General features: G+C 36.5%; 1 protein-coding gene across 2 annotated transcripts in view; it reads left to right on the top strand.

Moving 5' to 3' along the window:
• dpp6b (dipeptidyl-peptidase 6b) overlaps positions 1 to 20,331 on the top strand; it is a 174,686-nt gene that overhangs the window by 64,515 nt on the left and 89,840 nt on the right. The window contains exon 1 of one of the 2 annotated variants that reach the window (XM_079818581.1): positions 1,262 to 1,397. The exons of the other annotated variant lie outside the window; for it this stretch is intronic. Within the exon in view, the coding sequence (XP_079674707.1) occupies positions 1,347 to 1,397 (51 nt within the window). The 5' untranslated portion in view covers positions 1,262 to 1,346. Of the gene's footprint in view, positions 1 to 1,261; positions 1,398 to 20,331 lie in introns of those variants that run through there. 2 annotated transcript variants of the gene reach the window in all.

Here is a 20,331-nt window from a genome sequence, read left to right as displayed (position 1 = left end):
CATTTTATGCTGCAAAACATAATGGTTAAAAGGATAGTTCACCCACAAATGAAAATTGTCATTATTTATTCACCCTGATGTCATTCCAAAACCTGTATGCCTTTCTTTTTGTCCATTAAATATAAAAGAAGATATTTAGCTATCTTCTTCCTATTATTTCACCTGTTCTCACAAAAAGTACTCTACCAAATAAAAAGCTACATAACACTGTTATTTATTTATTGTTATAAAATAGATGTCCAAGGTGTTTGTTTGCTACTGGATTAGAAATTTTAACCACAGTAAAATAATTCAAATATTTCAGATTTCTGAGATCGTGGTGAGAGTCCTATATTAAATTGAGGCTCTAATGTGCTCAGTTGCTCCTTGAACACTTCCATCTGTATACCTTTCATATAAAGTGTTGGTAGACAGCGCATGTTCTCACTGAATGACCGATAGAAGATAAGATGTCATAACATGGACATCGTCTGGGCAGCCACCTTTTTTACCTAAAAATTAGCATGCTGTTTTGAAACTTAAACTAAAAACAGACAAACAAAATAGCTCTCATGTTCACTCAACTCCCTTGTGAAAAGAAGTGCACCTAATTGTGTGTGAACTTGTATTGTACTTTAAATGTAAAATTATATTAAAAAGAGACTACCCCTACTAGTGGTTAAAAAACGAATTGCTTTTAATATAAATTTCTACATTTTCATTAAACTGCGAATCAAGTTTGCATAGGTGTCAGAAAATATAATTCAGTTCAAATGCATTTTGTTTCCGTAGTCTTTTTAAAAGTATTAATCTAAAGTGTACTTCTTTGTCACAAGGGCTGTGGCAACGTGATAAAAAACTATTACTAGTAGTAACTAATGACTAATACAAATATTTATTTATTTCATATGTTTTAGTTGTTAGTTGAATGTCCCCTTTCAGTCAGTCACGTTCGACGTAGCTGCTACGTCTCCGTTCCCTCCTTCAGATGAATGAGAATTAGGCTATGTAACCGAGACGTTATCCAGTATATCCACGTTTTTCTAGTATATCCACGTTTATCCAGTACATTAGACACATGATGGGGACATAAAAACTACTGCATAACAAGAACCCCAAGCTGTAGTTCTGCAGCTGCGCAACGCCTCGCGCTCCTTGATTGTTTGCTGTTCAGCGCGCGCTCAGCTTGAGACTCTCTCTCTCTCTCTCTCTCTCTCTCTCTCTCTCTCTCTCTCTCTCTCTCTCTCTCTCTCTCTCTCTCTCTCTCTCTCTCTCTCTCTCCATCACTGAATGGGTTTCACTCAGAGTAACGCGTTTTATCCCCTCCGAAGAGCGCCTGCATCAGTGTTTATATCCACGTCTTCAGCATGACTTCATCGGAATCCAGCGCGCCGGGAAAAGCGTCTCAACAAGAGCAGGTAGTGACATTAAAGTCAGAGAGCTTTTCTCTTATGGTTCATGCGTATGGAAGAGTAGAGGGTAGGGTTTGCATCCTCTTAATTCTATGTGCGTTTTGACATTTAGGCTACTCACCGCTAAACGGCACGTTAACTGAGCATTGATTAGATTGTATATTGCATCACACTATGTTAGTTTTTGTCGTGCCATTTAAAACGAAAGACGCAGTTAGTAGTTTGGTATAGTTATTTATAGAATGGCTGTTTTTAATGTATTTAACTTAAATAATGAATTAAATACATACATTTAGCAGACTTGTTGAGCATAAGAGACATTTAAAAGTAGAAATAATTATTAGGAATGGCCAAAAAAATGCATGTCTCCATCAGGAAAACATTGATTTATTTTAGATGTTTAATCTTCGTGCATTCAGTTTTCATACACATAAAATATCCTGCTGAATGCATGTTCAAAACTGGCAGTTGTTGTTGAATTTAGCAAATGTTATATACTTTATTTTCTGAACCTACTTTGAAGACACACCCCTTCCGTGAGCAGTGCTCTGTTCTTCTGTACTTTTCTGCATTTCACTTCTGCTCTAGATCTAGCTACTAAAGTTTATGCTGAACTTGGCATTGAGTCCTTACGATGAATTGTCATTTGTAAAAGTGTCTGCTAAATTAATAAATGTAAATATAACTTCAAAAGTTCATAACTGTCCTTTCTATGAAAAAGTGCAGCATGATACAAACACAAAACACTAAAGTGAATGTGACACTAAACATTAATTAAACAACAACATGTAAAATAAAACGCCAAAATTTACATAACTGATAGCAAAAATACAAAGAAGCTTCATTATTTATAATACAATCAAATGATCTGTCATGCAGGGATTTCCTGGACCTTTTACTGCTTTTCACAATAATTATAAGGTTGTGTATATTTTTTACTCACCAAAAACGACAACACTATCACAATATTTTACTGTATTGTCTTGTTGAATATAATATAGATTTAGACCATTAACTGTGGTAATTCGTACTTTTTATTTACAAAAAACAACAATTTTATAGTATTTCACAGTAAAATTACATGTATTGACTATTAAATCTTAAATTGAATTAAATTTGATTAAAAAAAATATTTTAACGTGATATTATATTAATCCTTTAATCTTTCACCCAAGTTGAGTTATATAAAAAAATTAAGATAAATGTAAAAAAAAATTATTGTCATATCATTGGTACCATTTACGACTCTCAACTGCCTGAATATTTTATAGAGAATCTCATATTTTCCATTACATTAGATAAATAGACACCTCAGGTGGCAGTCGAAAACTACCCTCAACAGATGGCCAGCGTAAACACAACTCTTTATTTCACTTCTTTGTCCCCAAGCGCAGTTATCGTGCCACCAGAAGCAAAGCATGGAAACCTGCAGTTCTCATCATTCAAATCAATTAAGCCAAACTACTGCATCTGTTGTGCTTTGATTACTTTCATGCTATTCATTAATCACACATTCATCTGACCTTGTTACATTGTTCTCCAAACATGCTGCCATGCATGTGTTACTCGTAAAGTCAGTGGAGGCATTTAACTGAAGTCTTGTGCGATTTTTAGAAATTTTATGCATGATTTTTTTGTTTCTTAATAAAATTAAGCCGCACAAAGAAATTGAGATATTTAAAGAGGGGATTCTTATTCACCCTCTCAAGCTGCTTTTTGCACTTCAGCCCTAAGTAGGGCTCTCTGATGACAATGATTAGGGTTTAAGCAGTTGAAGAATTGCCTGTCTTAGAATAGCTGCCTTTGATTCTGCTCAAAGGAGGGGCTATATTTGGAGTGGTGGCGGCGATAAAGTGGGTCTGATAGACGGGATTAATTGTGAATTGCGTTTGATGTTCGGAGCAGAGATGAAAAAGAACATCCCCCATGAAGTACAATTATGAGCAATCAGTTCAGGCTCAGCACTGACAGACAGGAGCGTGTATTCACCTGCCCTTCAAAGAGTGCCTGTCAGAGCAATAACAGCGACGTGTTGGGAACAGCTCAGTTTTGGCAGGTCTTTGGATGGTGATTATCACCTTAATAATGGTCTCTATACGCCGATGAAGTTCTAATCGAAGAACTTGCTCTCTGCTTTGTTCTGTGATCATTAAAGAGATTTGATAGAGCCACAATCAAACTTAAAGGTCCCGTTTTTCGTGTTTTTTTGAAGCTTTGTTTGTGTTTACAGTGTGCAATATAACATGTGTTCATGTTTCGCGTGTAAAAAAACACAGTATTTTTCACACAATTTACTTATCTGTATACCGCTGTTTTCACTGTCCTCAAAACGGCTTGAAAGATTTCCCTGTTCTATGAAGTCCCTCCTTCAGAAATACGTAACGAGTTCTGATTGTGCCAGCGGTTCCCGTGTTGTGATTCGACAGCAGCTTAGGGCACGCAGAGCGCACGTTACCGGAAAGGTCACGCCTCTCACCATAACGGGGATGCATGCGCTCAATGATCTCTAAGTACAGCGTCCCTGGGAAAGCCAAACAAAGGTGACTTGACTCCGGGATGAAAATAACAGCGTCTCGACGACATGGCAACAAACAAACTATACGAACGCAACACTTCCTATTCTCCACGCGGGAGCAACAAGACCACGCCCCCTTTTTCGCGCGTTCTTGTGGGCGGAGGTTAGTCGACATACTGCTCTACTGACGTAATTAAAGCAGGAAATACCAGGATGTAGTCCTAACCAGCCGTTCGCTGTAGGCTTTGAAAGGGAACTTCTGTTAAATAAAATATCTCGCTTGGCATTGAACTTTGAGCTTTATAATTTTACAGGTATTATATATGCTCTAACAGCAACATTACACACTAACTAAAGTTTGAAAAATGGGATCACGAAGAACAGGACCTTTAATATTCTTCTATTCTCTTTGTAGGAGGATCTCATTTGAAGTTGTGTATTTAATAACTTGTGCATTTTTGTAGTTTGAAAAGGCGCTTAGATAAGAGCACTTTTAGATGAAATGGCAAGGTGTGGGTTTATGTTTAACCTTGCTTTCTAGAGGGCTGTGTGAGAATTGCTGTGATATTAGATGGCTGTACTCTGCATATAATTCCCTCTTTCTGTCTTTCATTATCATATATTTCTAGAAGTGATTGATTTTAATATCTGTCTGAGATGTCATAGTGTGACTCTATTACACGACTGCACTCTTTCTTTCTTGTGTCATACTGATGAATCTTACCAAAACATATTCTTGGTCACTTTTAATATACCAAAATCAATAGGGGACAAAAAAAAATTATGACCTTTAAATTTGGTAGGGTGATATTTATTTTCATGACAATCAAAACATTTTTGTTAATCCTATTTTCTCAATGGTGATCTTATTCTTATTTCATAGATTCGTGCTACATATTGTATTGTAAAGTACTGTAATATAAAATGGTTAACAAATAAATCAGCATAACTAGACAATGAATACTATGATGAATAAAACATTGAATATAATTGGGTTTTTTTGGCATTACAGTGAAGGGAATGAGGTGTTTTTGGATTACATCAATTGGTATTTAGGAAGAAAATGTGCCTAATATTCATGAAAATATTGTTACAGTGCTGAACTCTTAATGATCTTAAATGTGCTTAACTGCAACTGGCAATATCTGTGGCGAATGTGATGCGTGTTGCAGTAGTGCTGTCATATGTGACTACCGGTAGCCTAACACACTTTTTTTTATTTTCCATTTACCATTTTAAGAGGAGTAAAATTTACATGGCTTCAACAACCAGAAGTTGTCTGGTTACACTTGTCCAGTTTTGTTTGGAATACGTCTCAGACCACCTTCTGAAGTGGTTTAAAGGTTCAGTGTGTAATATTTAGGAGGATCTATTGACAGAAATGCAATATAATATACATAACAATGTTTTCAGTGGTGTATAAAGACCTTAATGAACTGTTATGGACATCTGTTAGCCATTTCTATCTACATACCAGAGATGGAAATTTGTGTCTGCGACTTGGACTCGAGTCGCACTTAAGTCGCAAAAAAATGACTTCCGACTTGACTTGGACTTGCGAACAAATGACCTGAGACTTGACTTGGACTTGACTTGGACTTGACATGGACTTGACATGGACTTGAAGACTGAGACTGGCACTGCATTCCCGATTATGTTCTCTATTTACTACCCCACATGACAGTACGAAACACCACCTTTTACTATTCATTCATTCACAAATATGTGCTGCAGTAGCGAATTTCACAAAACATTTCTAAACACACAAATAGTAAATTGGTAACAAATAGTAACAATATAGTCAAGCCTTACCTTACAAAGCTTTGTCATTTAATTTGAAAAGCAATCAATTCATCCGAAGGGAAGCTGCGGTGTTGCACAGCAGCAGAGGCTTGCTTGTGGTCCATTTTCAAGAAGTACACATTTCCATGTCCTTTTCATGTTTTTCCTCAAAGTAGGCTATTTGCTAGCATATGCTTATAATCCAGATTTTCCAAGTTAATTTGCATCTGGATTGCACAAACACTTTTATATGCAATTTATGACCCTGTCCGACTCATTTCCACAAATAAGACACACAGATGGAAATGTTCTTCTTTGTGTCATTTACTGTAACGCTTGTCTATACACAGGTCTTGTTACCACCGGTGCTCACTGAAAGACTACATTATCCAGCATTGCTTGAGATGTACAGAAAACTACGGCAACTCAAATAGCTGAAAATAGACAGCACTTTTTGGGGGGCGGCAGTGGCTCAGTGGTTCATGAAGGTTGTCTACAAACCGGAAGGTTTCAATCCCCGGTTCCACCTGACCCAAGTGTCGAGGTGTCCATGAGCAAGACACCTAACCCCAGCTGCTCCTGACGAGCTGGATGGCGCCTTGCATGGCTGACACCGCCGTCAGTGTATCAATGGGTGAATGTGAGGCAATGTGTAAAGCACTTTGGATGGCCATGGGTCTGTTGAAAGCGCTATATAAATGCAGTCCATTTACCATTTTACCCCTTGTGGTGGTTCTAAATGGTATATAATTATGTACAAAGTTTGAAAATTAAATAATATTTTGTGTGCTTTATGCCGTTTTAAAGTAAAAGTACATATACAATACAGTTACAATACACTGTTAATTATAACAACTAGCTGAAAAATTTAATATTGATAAAAATAGAACAAAGACTTGACTTGAGACTTGACTTGGACCCTAAAGACTTGAGACTGGACTTGACTTGACTTGGACCTCAAAGACTTGAGACTTGACCTGACTTGGACCATAGAGACTTGTGAACATGTCTGCTATAAACACCATGATCCTCTTACAGTGAAGTCACCATTTTGCTCCGCACTAGCTACTCTCTGCGGTCTCAGACGACGACATCTTTGTCCAGTGTCGGCCACCGTAGCTTCTCTATGTGCTTTGAAAGTGAGCAGTGGGCCGTTGCAATTCACAACCTCACCACTAAATGCCGCTAAACTTTACACAGTGCACCTTTAAATGATCGGATTTAAATCAATTTTGAAAGCGCTTCAAGAGGGCATTTACACCTGGTATTTTCACGATTGGATAGCTATCTGATCAGGGAAAATGCATGAAGTGACCAGGTGTAAACAGTACCCAAAGTACTTGAAAAAAGTAATCTGATTACAAGTGCTGGTTAATCAATTAATTAATCGTAATTAATCGCATCCAAAATAAAAGTTTGTGTTTACATAATATATGTGTGTGTGCTGTGTATAATTAGTATGTATATATAAATACACACACACATGCATGTATATATTTAAGAAAAATGTTATAAATTATAATTGTTATAAAAAGTATATGTATTTATATATAAGATAAATTATATTACAGTATATACCTGCACATATTTCTTAAATATATACATGCGTGTGTGTATTATACATAATAATATACATAATAGTTATACACAGTACACACATATATATTATGTAAACACAAACTTTTATTTTGGATGTGATTAATCATGATGAATTTTTCCCCAGCACTTCTGATAACGTAACCTGTACCCTCTTTCCAAATCTTCTCACTTCTTTCAGCTTAATAATAACATTTTTAACCTGCTTTTTACATTTCCTGTAGAAAATGTAAGTGGTGGTTGCTATGGTGTTCTGGGTGGTTGCCAGATGTTGTTTATTGGCACTAGTTAGAGCCCACTGGTTCCTAGATAGGCTCATGTCCTTGTTTCAATGTGTGTGATGTATGTTTTTCCAGATGAAAATAATAATAAGTGTGATTGTTTGAGACTAATAGTACCAACAGGATTTGAGGTGTCATTTATGTACACACTTCCTATCTAGCTCATAGTTGCCTTAGCAAACAGCACTAATAATATTCTGTTAGCTTTCATTCTCAACCATATCCGTTTGAGCTATTTTTCTTCCTCCCTCCATCACCAATGAGACAAATCACAACAATCTTCACTAGATGCTGTTTCTGCTGCTGCAGGATGTAAATCATGGTTTTAGAAATGTGGTCAGTTCCTTTCAGCAATGTAGCAGATTGCTTCATGACTCATATTACTCCACACCATAGATGTGCTATGATACATTCAGTTGTTCTGCAGCATTTCTGCAACAATGCTGTTATTTTAGTGAGAAATATTATAAAAAAAGTTTGGGGTCAATAATATTTTTTATTTTCAGCACCATTACTCCAGTCTTCAGTGTCACATGATCCTTCAGAAATCATTCTAGTATCTTCTTATTATAAATGTTATCATAAACGGTTGTGCTACTTAATATTTTTGTGGAAGTTGTGAAACCTTTTATTTCAGGATATTCTTTAATTGAATAGGAAGTTTAAAAGAACAGCATTTATTTGAAATAGGAATCTTATGTAACATAATCAATGTCTTTCTTTACTGTCACTTCTGATTCATTTAATGCGTTCTCTTTAAAACAACAAAAACTGAACCTAAACTTTTTAACGGTATGTATATTTAAATATACACACTGTTTATATGATTATTTTTTGCAGACCTGTTTAATCAGTCATCTTGACTGAGATGGTTATAATGGGTCTGTTAAAGATGGTCTCTTTTATGCATCATTTAGCTGTTTTTCTTGATGTGCCAATCAACTATCCTGTCTATTTCACTGTTGTAAAGTGCTCTTCGCACACAGATGGCACTAAGTGCTTTCCTCCACAAATGCTGTTGCTGTCAGATTTAACATGATTGAAGATAAAAGGTGATCACGTTATTGCAGGCTAAATATATGGTGTTGTCAGAAGAGAGCGTTGGAGATATTGTTTCAGATGCCTCGTGCATCTTCACTCACTGATGTTTTTATAATAAAATGGAGTGCTTGCTGTCAGAATGGAGAGACGAAAGATTATTAACAGTGAAAGCATTTATAAATTGGTGGGAAAGTGATATCCCATTATGACATAAAAATATGTCACATGATGACCTCTGGGAAATGAAGTGAAACATGCCTGGCGGGTGTTGTGACAAAGATTGGCCTATCCTTTCTGCATTCATATGAACAAATAAGAGCAATCAGACGTTTCACTCGGTGATGGAGATGCCTGTTATGTGGAAGCTCTATGTATGAGAAAACTGTGCTGCTTTACGTGTGAGTGCTGTAACAACAGCTTTCATTCCTCCTCCATTATTTCCTGTTTTCTCTTTTGTTGTTTCCTAGTTTGCCCATTAGGGGTAACAAATGAGAGCCACTTCTTTTCTGCGTCGCCTTCAGTCTCCTCTCGCTCAGAGTTTCACCTTCAGCTTTTTTGGGTTCTCTAATGGCGTCTTTAGGCTGAAGCTAATGAAGATGTCTGTTTCAGTGTCACTTTTCATGAAATAATTCAAGGCTACCCTGATCGTGGCTTGTTTTTCTGGCTATGTTTTTTTTTAGACTTGCAGAGGCAAAGTTTGGCCTACTTTGCAGCTTATTCTGCTCAAGTTTGACATGAAAAGAGAGAGTCCTTGAGTGAAATATATCATTGTTAATTTTGATAATATCAGGGCCTGTATTCATGAAAAATCTTAATGCAAAGAGTAGCTCCTAGTGACAACATTCTAAGAAAATTCTTAGAAATGTGAGCGTTTCCTCTTGAAATTAAAGTTTTTATTAAAAAATAAGAGTTTTTGCTTAAAACAAGCTAAATGATCTGCCAATGGAGTAAGAAAAATAATCTTATTCAAATGGAAAACAAGGTTATTTGTCTAACCCATTGGCAGATAATTTGGCTTGTTTAAAGCAAAAACTCACTTAAGATTTTTCTTTCAGAAAACAAGATATTATATCTCATTTTATTTATCTAGTAAATGCTTCTTGATTTAAGAATTTTTTTATATTTGGACTGAAAACCAGACAAAAATACTAAGTAAGAAAAGCATTTTTTGCAGTGAAAATGATTGTGGGATTATGTTAGCTTTTTTCTGCAGTGCATTACACTGAAATATGTTCAGCACCTCCCCAGCTGAATTTTTTTTTTGCTTATTTATTTGTTTAAGTGATTTACAACCATTTGTCAAGTGATTTACATCACATTTACAGTGATGTTATGAAAAAAGTATTGTGAATAATGAAAGAAACTTAATTATCTTGGTGCTATCATTTTATTAGTGCTGGGCAATCGATTAATTGGGTTTAATCACATCCAAAATAAACGTTTGTGTTTACATAATATATGTGTGCGTACTGTCTAGGATTATTATGTATATATAAATACACACTCCTTCATGTATATATTTAAGAAATATTTGCATGTATATACTGTATATATTTTTCTTAAATGTATACATGTCAGCCATATTCAGTGTGTGTTAAGCTTGGAACATACTCTGCAAGAACAAAGAAATTAGTTCGTTTTCTCGAGGTGGCAAGAACAAGAACAAAGTTCGTTCTGGCCAGGACATTCCATACTTCACGCGAAAAGCAGGTGCCGAACATCTCCGTTTCTCTGCATTAACCCCGCTCACATTAAAATTCTGACCAATCACACAATAGTTCTCGGACACCCATAAGAAAAAAGTTCTGCTCAGACGATGTGTCGAGAACGAGCTGCGAGAACTCCCAAACCAGGGCTGCGAGAACAAAATGACGTCATTTTTTTCTCGCAGCCCTGGGAGCGAGAACTTTTTTCTATGTTCTTGCAGAGTATGTTGCGGCCTTTATGGACTTTCAGTGTTTGTTTTCATGTCACATGGTTCTTTGTTCAGTTTTCCCGCCAGTCATCAGTTCCCATAGTTACCCTCGTTAGTCTAGTTCCCTTTAGCTGTTTCTTGTTCATCATCTCTTTTGTATTCCCTATTTAGTTCTCCCCTTTCTCCCTGTCTGTGTCTGATCCCCGTTATAGTAAGTGTGTTACTACCTGCCTGTATTGCTCACCTGAGAACCATTGTCATTAAAATCTCCTTTGATATTGTATCATGCATGTGTGTGTATTTATTTATATATATACACATAATAATTATACACAGGCAGTACACACATATATTATGTAAACACAAACGTTTATTTTGTAATTTGTATGCAATTAATCGATTGCCCAGCATTACTTTTTATCTTCCAAAAAACAAGTAAACATTCCTATGGACAGATAAATATAAATCTGGTGGCAGAACAGGTATTATTGTTGTACATGCAATAAAAGCCAACACATTTTTTATTATTAATTCAGTAATTCATTAGCTATTGTTGAATTTAATATCATTTTGTATTCAATGGATACTAGTTCACCTAAAAAGCCAATTCTTGTCAAGGAAGCAGGTGATCTGGTTTCTGTTCCGGTGCTCGAGTTCATCAACTCATGATCCATTTGGAGTGATTCTCATAAAAGGGAGAATTATCTATGAATAATTATCTATTAATCATTTAGCTCTATTCCTCAAAAAAATCACCATATGGCTTCAGAAGTCTTATAATATAGTGCATCGGTCATGCTACTTTTATGGCTCGTTTCCACAGAGCGGTACAGTTCAGTAAAGTTCAGTACGGTACGCCGTTTCCATTGTCAGAAATTGTGAATGGTTCTGTAATTCCGAACTGTACCACACCACTTTTTTGGCACTCTTACGTTGAGGTACCTAGCACAGTAGTCTGTTAATAAAAAGGGTGAAGCTAGACTCACTGCAGAACGTTGATTGATTGACAGAGAATCGCCACTTGCAATTTTTTGGCTGTGTTTTTCCTTGCAGCCTTCAGCCTGGCTGAAAAAAGTCTTCTTCTTGTGATAACAGCCACATGCCAACAGTCGCGCCGCTGGGCGTTTTGAAGCCCTAAGCACAATCACTTTATGATGGCCGCGGTGGCGCCGGGGGGGGGGGGGGGGGGTATTCTTCTTCGCGCAAGCCATAGACTACTTTTATAGTGTGTCTTTTTGTTTTATTCTGTTTTTTTTTTTTGGTTTATTTTCTGTTTGGACATATGGTCTCCACTGTCTGTATATATAAAAGAGCTTCATGGAGATCCTTTAAAATTCTCCTTTTATGTTCCATGAAATTTTTTTTAAACTTTTAAACTTTAAACTATCCATTTAAAGATCTTCTTAGAGATGACAGGTTGCAATGTGAAAAGCAACTCAATGGTTGCTCATCGTTTGGAATGTGCTGGGGTTTGTTCACTGGTTCATTTAAAATGTTGGAGAATCTTAGGGAATCAGACTTCTTCAACTGCAGCAAAAACAGCTTTGATTCAGGTTGTAGGGTACAAGAAACAAATCTAGAGCATCTTTAATGGTTACTATAATGATATAAATTAATTCTAGGTGAATTAGTCATTTAGCTAACAGATAAATGACGGATGACAGAAAGCTTATATTGCTGCAAGCATAGGTGTTTGTCTTCTGCCTAAAATAAAACACTCAGCTGCTGCAAAGGTCATCCCAAAATCAATAACATTTCAATTACAAGCAAACAAGTCTGTGGCATATTATGCCCTGGAGTAGATTTCTTGAGAGATCTCATTTTGATGCTTTCTCGAAGGTCTATATATCAAAATATCAAACGAAGTGTCATTTATTTTGAAGATGGCACAATGAAATTTTTCAAGCAAAACATTTATTAGCTTTAAAATGATAACACAATAGATAAACTGTTCAAAATGAATACCACATGCATTGTGAAATGTTGTGGATTTTGTTCATGTTAATGTTAATGTAATGAACTACACCAGTGGTTCTCCATCTGTCAGTCACGTTTAAATTTATGTTAAAGACTGACAAATAGGGTCTCACTTGGAAGCCCTAATCACCTCTAAGTTGTAGAAAAATGGCCAATGGAATTGGCAAGTGGAATTTACATGACGGCATGCATCCACTCATTCAGTTTTTTGCTTCGGAGCTGAGTGATTGTGTACAGTGATCACTTTCTTCTAATTGCCTCACAAAGAGAATTTCCATTATCTAAAAGACCCATTCGAAGCCAGGCCTAGTACTCGAGTGCATGCCCGGTCGGTCAGCACTTGTACTGGGATAGATGCCCCACATGTTGTGATTCCCTCTTGGTAATCCCATCTGTGCATTCTTCCATGGTATGGTTTCTGTCTTTCCCAGGGTAGATTCTGCTCAGCCACGTCTCTGTATGTAGTAGTTTCATCCCTGTCTAAGTAGGACCTACCGCAGAGATCTTCGATATGTAGTACTGCCCAACAGGTCAGTCCATATACATATTTCCACACATCCTCCCTATGGGTAGGATGTGACCTCCATAGAGTCCCTCTCCATTGGACTGTGTACACTTGCCCAGCGTTAAAGGAACATGCCGACTTTTTGTGACTTTAGCTTATTTACCGTATCCCCCAGAGTTAGATAAGCCCATATATACCATTCTCATCTCCGTGCGTGCCATAACTCTGTCTGACGCACCCACCGCTAGCCTAGCTTAGCACATAGACAGGAGGTAAATGGCTCTAACTAGCCTACTGCTCAATCCGTGACTAAATAACGCCAACATTTTCCTATTTACATGTTGTGATGTGTATAGTTACATCGTGTCCTAAGACTGGCGGAAAATGAAAATCACAACATGTAAATAGGAAAATGTTGGCGTTATTTAGTCACGTATTGAGCAGTAGGCTAGCTGGAGCCGTTCACCTCCAGTCTTTGTGCTAAGCTAGGTTAGCGGTGGGTGCGTCAGACAGAGTTATGGCACGCACGGAGATGAGAATGCAAGAAGGGCATGTATGGACTTATCAAACTCTGGGGGATACGTGAATAAGCTAAAGTCCCAAAAAGTCGGCGTGTTCCTTTAACAACACAGGTCATGGCTGAAATGGGAATAGAGACCGAAGCACTCTACCCATGAAACAAAAACATACAAAAGGAACAGCAGCTAAGACCGTCTCCATGGTAAGTCCTGTTCCTTCCACTCCGTTGGCATGAGGACTATCAATGTGGGCTTATTTGGGATGCTGGGTAGGTTACGACTTTACGGGAGCAGTTGCCAAAAGGGAATGCTACGGCTTTCCAGCATCTGTGTCTCCAACACTCGTAACACAGTTCAGTGGTTGTGGTGCTTTCCATAGGGACCCCATTTCTACATAACGTTAAACATGACTGATAGATAGGGAACGTCTTGGTTACTGATGTAACCCTTGTACCCTAATGGAGGCAACAGCGACGTAATATCCCTCCTGGCTCATCCCTGAACCAACCCCACTGAATGGCCAGCATCTCGGCAACTCAGCATAAACCTGAATGAGTGGCTGCATGCTGCTATCTTATATAATCGTATGTACAGGGGAGTGGCTTGGAATGCAAATTCCACTTGCCAATTCCATTAGCCATTTTCTACAACTCAGAGGTGATTGGCTCCCAAGCGAGACCCCATTTGTCGAAGTTACATCAGTAACCAATACTTTACTCTATCTATCAGGACACATGTGTGTACTTGAGGAGAACTGACTTCCTACCTCCACTAAAAATCACCAAAACACCAGGTGGTTTGAAGTCACTGCAAAAATGTCTCTGAAGGGTGTCAGTTCTAGAAAAAGCTTTAGCCTCATTTGTGTGCAAATTTGGTTTGATGTTTTGTATCTTAGGGTATATTTACACGACAACGATGTACTAAAAACAGATACGTTTTTCCTTTGCATTTTAAGTTTCACTTACAGACAACAACATTGTCAAAATGATCCCCGTTCACACAGATCCACAAAAATGACTAAAACCGCTGTATTCTGCTGCCAGGCCAGAAGATCACATTTAGATCTAACCACTTACTGTACATACACGGGGGGTTCGGGCCAAATTCCAAGCTCGAAGCCCTCCCCCCGAACAGCACGCCAAATATGCATTTAAATGTACTCTCTATAAATTATATGTAATTGTGAATTCGTGAAACACTATGCGCCTTTAGACTGAACATATAATACGCATGTGCTTGATGTGACCATTTTCACAAATTCACGTTTTTGTAGTTTACATGGAGATACATGGAACAGTATTGTTTTCAAAAGTTTGGCGTTGCCGTTGTCGCGTGAATAAACGGCCAAAACGCATAAAGTTTTCAGGTTTTATTTGAAAATTGTGTTGTGTAAATGCCCCTTTTTAATGCCACTGTATATGTCAATATCTATTGGACGTTTCAGATATCTCTATATTTCTGATAAAGATAACTCCTTTTTCAGGAAAAGTTCATTTTTTCGTCTAACTTAAACTGAAGGATACTGTACTGGAACAAAAAAAACAAAAAAAACCCTCAAAACTCTTCCTAATGACACTCAAGGTCAAATATCAATTTACAACCAGTGAGGTTGTAATCCAAGAACACAAGAACAGATGGCCAAATATAAGAGAGAGAAAAATAAGAAAGAAAAGCTCTACATTCTAGTGGTCAGTCCCATCAAAAATAATACATGTAAAAACGTATACTTTATTTCCTTTCAGCTTTTACTTCAATTACTAAAAACTATTTTTAGTTAACATTTATAGCATTTGTAATTGTATAGTTTTGTTTTTTCTTGGGTGAACTATACCTAACTACTGTTTAAAACAAATCTTCCTCCATCATCTTAACATTACAGGTTATTTGGCAAAAACCATCATTTTGACTCCTTGAGACCAACAGCAGGGGATGCTGGTAATAGGTGAGATTCCAGAAGAGAAGGGCAGCTTTAATTAGCACCTCCTAATTAAACGACTGATCTGGTGTACCATTACAACAGCAGATCAGTGAAGATCAGATCACAAACACAGTAGCACATCAACAGTACAGCACTGTCCCTGATGCAGATGTCCTTAAGGTTAATAAATAGATTTTATTGTGTGGGTGGAACATCACAGATGCCGTATCATTTAACGGCTGCTGTGCAAAGACAGGATGTAATATACAACACAATGATGCTTCCTCTTCAGCTAATGCTCTGGATGCTCCATATACTTTTGCACCAAACATGGAAAATTTGATATTTTCCGTGCAAAATCGAGAGGGCTTGTGTCTGTTCAATTATAAGTTCAAAAGCTCTCAGTCGCCTCTTCAGTCTGAACCATATCACAGACAGAGGGTTTTCTTTAGACCTGGCCTATTATTGTGTTATGTGTCCTGCCGTGGCATCTCTTTCAAAAGACCCTCTGACCCTTGTGTCAATGGGCTAATTGCACCTATTGGACTTAGTTGTGTCTCCACTGAAGATCCTCCAATTTTCCAGCAGGATGTTGTTTCAATTGAATGACATCAGGCGGATGTCTGACCGGTTAGACCTGAATCTGATCCTCTGACTGCATGCATTCTTAATTTAGAACTTAACATCGATTATATATTAATGGCTTGACATAGATTCATCCTTGATGTATGGAGTCTGTTTCATATTGCTGATGTGGAACAATCAATTAGCTAAACGCCGCCCAATGACCAATCAAAACTGGCCCAGTATAAACATTCAAAACATGCCACTCTCAAAGCAAATACACAGATTTTAGAATATAATGCATTTTCGGATTTCCTTACATTTGTAGTTATACTAATAAAACATAAAAAAAGAATAAAACATTTTGTAAAAATGAATTATAACCGAAAAAGTAACCTGGCCAGTGTCGTTAACTAAAACTAAATCTAAAACTATTTGAAATTATTTTTGTTAATAGAAATAAAGCTGAAATTAAATAAAATATAAATATTAGATGAAAAACTTTAAATAAATTACAGAAATGTTGCCTAGGCAAATAGTTGAAGTACTAAAATGACTGAAAATAAAAAAGCTACATAGAAATATAAAAAAACTTTATACAATTCAAATATTAAAATAAAAAAGTATAAAATATAATTAAAAAAATATTAATAAATAATATAATAGCATGTAAATAATTCAAAACATAAAAAAATCATTTAAAATAACACTGACCCTTACAAACTCTAACTTAATAAATCTAAAACATGTTTTAGAGTTCCTGATGGGTCGCAACTAAAAAAATGGTCTAATGCCAATCCAATTCAAATAATTTTAAACAACTTAAGGAATACAGTTTACAAAACTGATTCAATCACATTTATATAGGTAGTTTGAAATCAGATTAAAATCAGATTTTTGTTATTACTGTATGTTTCAGCCTGGATGGTTTTTGTGGTTTTTTTTAATTATTCATTTTTTACGACAGGTTAACTCAAGAGCTGTGGTTGCGTTTCAGATGAGATACGTGTTTGTTCCAAACATAATTTCCAATAAGAATTACATTAAAGTGAGTTCCAAATGACCAGTATTTATTGGTCCTACACCTTTCAGCTCCTTTACAGTCCTGCTGAAAAATCCAGCATTGTTGCAGGGAGGTAAAGTAGGGAATAGGGCGGATGATCACTACCAGGTGCGCCGCTAGCAATTTTGGGGTAATTTTGCCGGAAAGTCAGAAATAAGCCATAATTTTGCTTTGGTAGATTATACATTTATAATTTCTGTTACATTACTACTAGTACTGTTACTAATAAAACCGATCTCTGTGGGCCCCAAAAGTGCATGGGCCCTTAGAATAGTCCTAACTTTCCCCCCTTAGCGGCGCCCCCTGATCAGTACTGTATGGAAATCACCCACATGAATATAATACATAATATATTTCTAATTCAGAATCTGTATGCTGAAGCAAAAGCTGTCAAATCACTGTTTTTGCAAGCGTCCTTTAGATTAGATTTAACTCAACAACACTGCTGAGTAATTTGTCTCTGATTCAGCTGTGCTTTCCTGGCTCTGACCCTACAAGGACACTTAGGAAATCCCATCCGATGAGGCTTAAAAGATCCACCTGTCCTGCTGGGCGGTGACGGTTTGTATTTCAGTGAAACATCAGTAGATTGAAATCACTGATGCCAGTCATCGTTCTGGCCTCGGTGAGTGATAAGCCCCAACTTTGTCACCGCGGAGATCACTCTCCCTCTCCTCTGCCTATTGTCATCTCTTTCCCTGGTTCCCCTGGAAACAAGAGATCAGGGAAGATACATCCTTCACGACGTGTTTCTGTCCTTGTTCTTCTGAATCTTCTTACTGAGGAACACCAAACCATGAATGAGGTTTGTAATCTTTTATCCGTATAGCAAGAGTAACTAAACCTCTGATTTGTTTTTTCTTGTGTACGAGAAAACTGAGCTTAAAGTTTTTAATAGGTGTATGTTTCATGAAAACCCACAGGGAACAAACTTCATCTCAGACTGTTTGAGGTTCTGTAATCTCACATAAGGTGAGGCTCTTCGTTCAATCGAAAGGTCAGAAGTTGAGATTGTAGTTCAGAAGGACAGAGATACAATCTTGATTTTCATTTGGAGAATTTCAGAAACCTCTTCCTTTCACACGGATCCCGGTGGAAATCTTCTTAATACAGGCGCAGTCTCCTGCTGAGCCCCTAAGAACTAAATCCCTCTTGTTGTGCGAGATGAGAATGTTTTCATCTGTTTTGCGTCTGTGCTTTGTTGGACAATTGCATTCGCACTCATGGGACAACACAGATTTCTGTGTTTGTCAAATAGACAAATAAGCTATACTACAAAAGGGATTATTTTGAAAACTCAGATGTTTGAAAGCCCTTGACGATTTATTGTAGGTTGTGTGTACGGTAAGCGTGAACTTGTTAGTATTTTTATGCATTTGATTTTACTTTTAGTTATTAGCAAAGTTGCAAAATCACAATTATAGCAGCTGCAAGTTTTATTTTATTTTATTGTCTTAACTGAATAGTGCAGTTTTGCATTGGCCTTTGCAAACATGTATATCATATAATATAGATATAAATGTAAAACACAGATATAATAAATATAAAAATATATTTAATTATATATTACACTTAAATAAATATATAACATATATTTTTTATAAATTAGGCTATATATCATATTTAGGTACATTCATTTCCAGAGATCCCAGCAAGCAGTAGCTGTCATCCGATATAGTCTGGCTATGAGTTACCCACTCCTAGCCAAAATAACCTTGAATTTATAATTTATGCCAAAATAACTTGAGATGTATGATATCCCATCATGTAACTAAAGCCAACAGTGATTAAGGTGTTTGGTTTCTTTCTTTAAAATTGATTACTAGTCTATTCTGCATTTTGTCTATGGTTAAATGTCTATTATATTTTCACTGACAGCCCAAATTTTGCCTTTTTTTTGCCTAGACGCCAGGGCTGTGTTTGGATGGCTATAGACATCTTTTAAACGTAAAATTGCTTGCTGGGATAAAGCTATTTGCAGTATAGGCCTATACATTTTCTGTGTTGAGAGGTGAAATAACTAAGAATTAATTGCACCCACTGATGATGACATTTGTTTGCAGATGTTCTCAAGTAACAGCACAAATGGCCACAAAATGAGTGCCAATCACAGTTTGCACATATTCACAAAAATGCCCCTGGATAATGAAATGACACCATGAAGTAACATGGGAATATCACGTCTCGTATGTTTACTGCCATTTTTCAGTGGTTTTTAATTGCTTTAGAGAAATAGTGCTGACATTTGTGAACAAATTGTAAATCTATAATGCGTAGATACGCATTTACATGTACGCATTTACATGTATGCATTTGGCAGACGCTCTTATCTAAAATGACTTACAATGCATGTCAAGTGCTGTCAAATCGATTAATTGCATCCAAAATAAAAGTTTGTTTTTACATAATATATGTGTGTACTATAGTTATTATGTATATATAAATACTGTAACATCTCCTCAAAAAGTCAAACGATAGTCTGGATCCATAAGCAGATAACAAGGTGTTTAATAATTCCAATCATAAGACATGTCCATAACTTGACCGTGAAACACATGGCATGAAATATAAACTCAAAACCTTGATCAGCAACCACATGGAAGGCAGGCGTACGTACAAACAAAAATCCATCCAGGACAAGACAAAGCACCTGGTTAAATAGGCCTACCTCAGATCAGAAACACCTGGAACTGATTAACATGCAGAAAGAACTACAAAGACCATGACAAAAACTACAAAAGAACCTGAATGGCAAATTACAAAGTAAAAGACATAACAAAGAACAGAATCCTGAAAAATACACATACAAGCATGTATTTATTTAAGACAAATGTGTTATATTTATATAAAAAAAATTAATATGTATATATCATATAAATTGCATATGCAATACATGCAAATATTTCTTAAATATATACATGAATGAATGTGTATTCAAATATACATAATAATTATAGTACACACACATATATTATGTAAAGACAAACTTTTATTTTGGATGCGATTAATCACGATTAATCGATTTGACAGCACTAACAACTTATGAGCTTTTTTTATGCATTTTAAAATGTGTTTCACTTCATGTTAGGTAGAGAATATTTTCTTTTTCATTTTACCTGAACAATAGCATAATCATTATCCAGCCTCTATATTCCAACCTGTATTTGCTCTGTGTTATAATCAAGGTTTGCCATTGTTATTTAACCCATCTGTCCAATGAGTGCCCGACAAAGATGTTGTTTTTCCCTGCTTGCCTCACTGCAAT

The sequence above is a fragment of the Gobio gobio genome, assembly GCF_949357685.1.
Source record: "Gobio gobio genome assembly, chromosome: 6".
Lineage (NCBI taxonomy): Eukaryota > Metazoa > Chordata > Actinopteri > Cypriniformes > Gobionidae > Gobio > Gobio gobio.
Note: the sequence above shows the minus strand (reverse complement) of the source record. Positions and strands in the feature narration are given on the sequence as shown.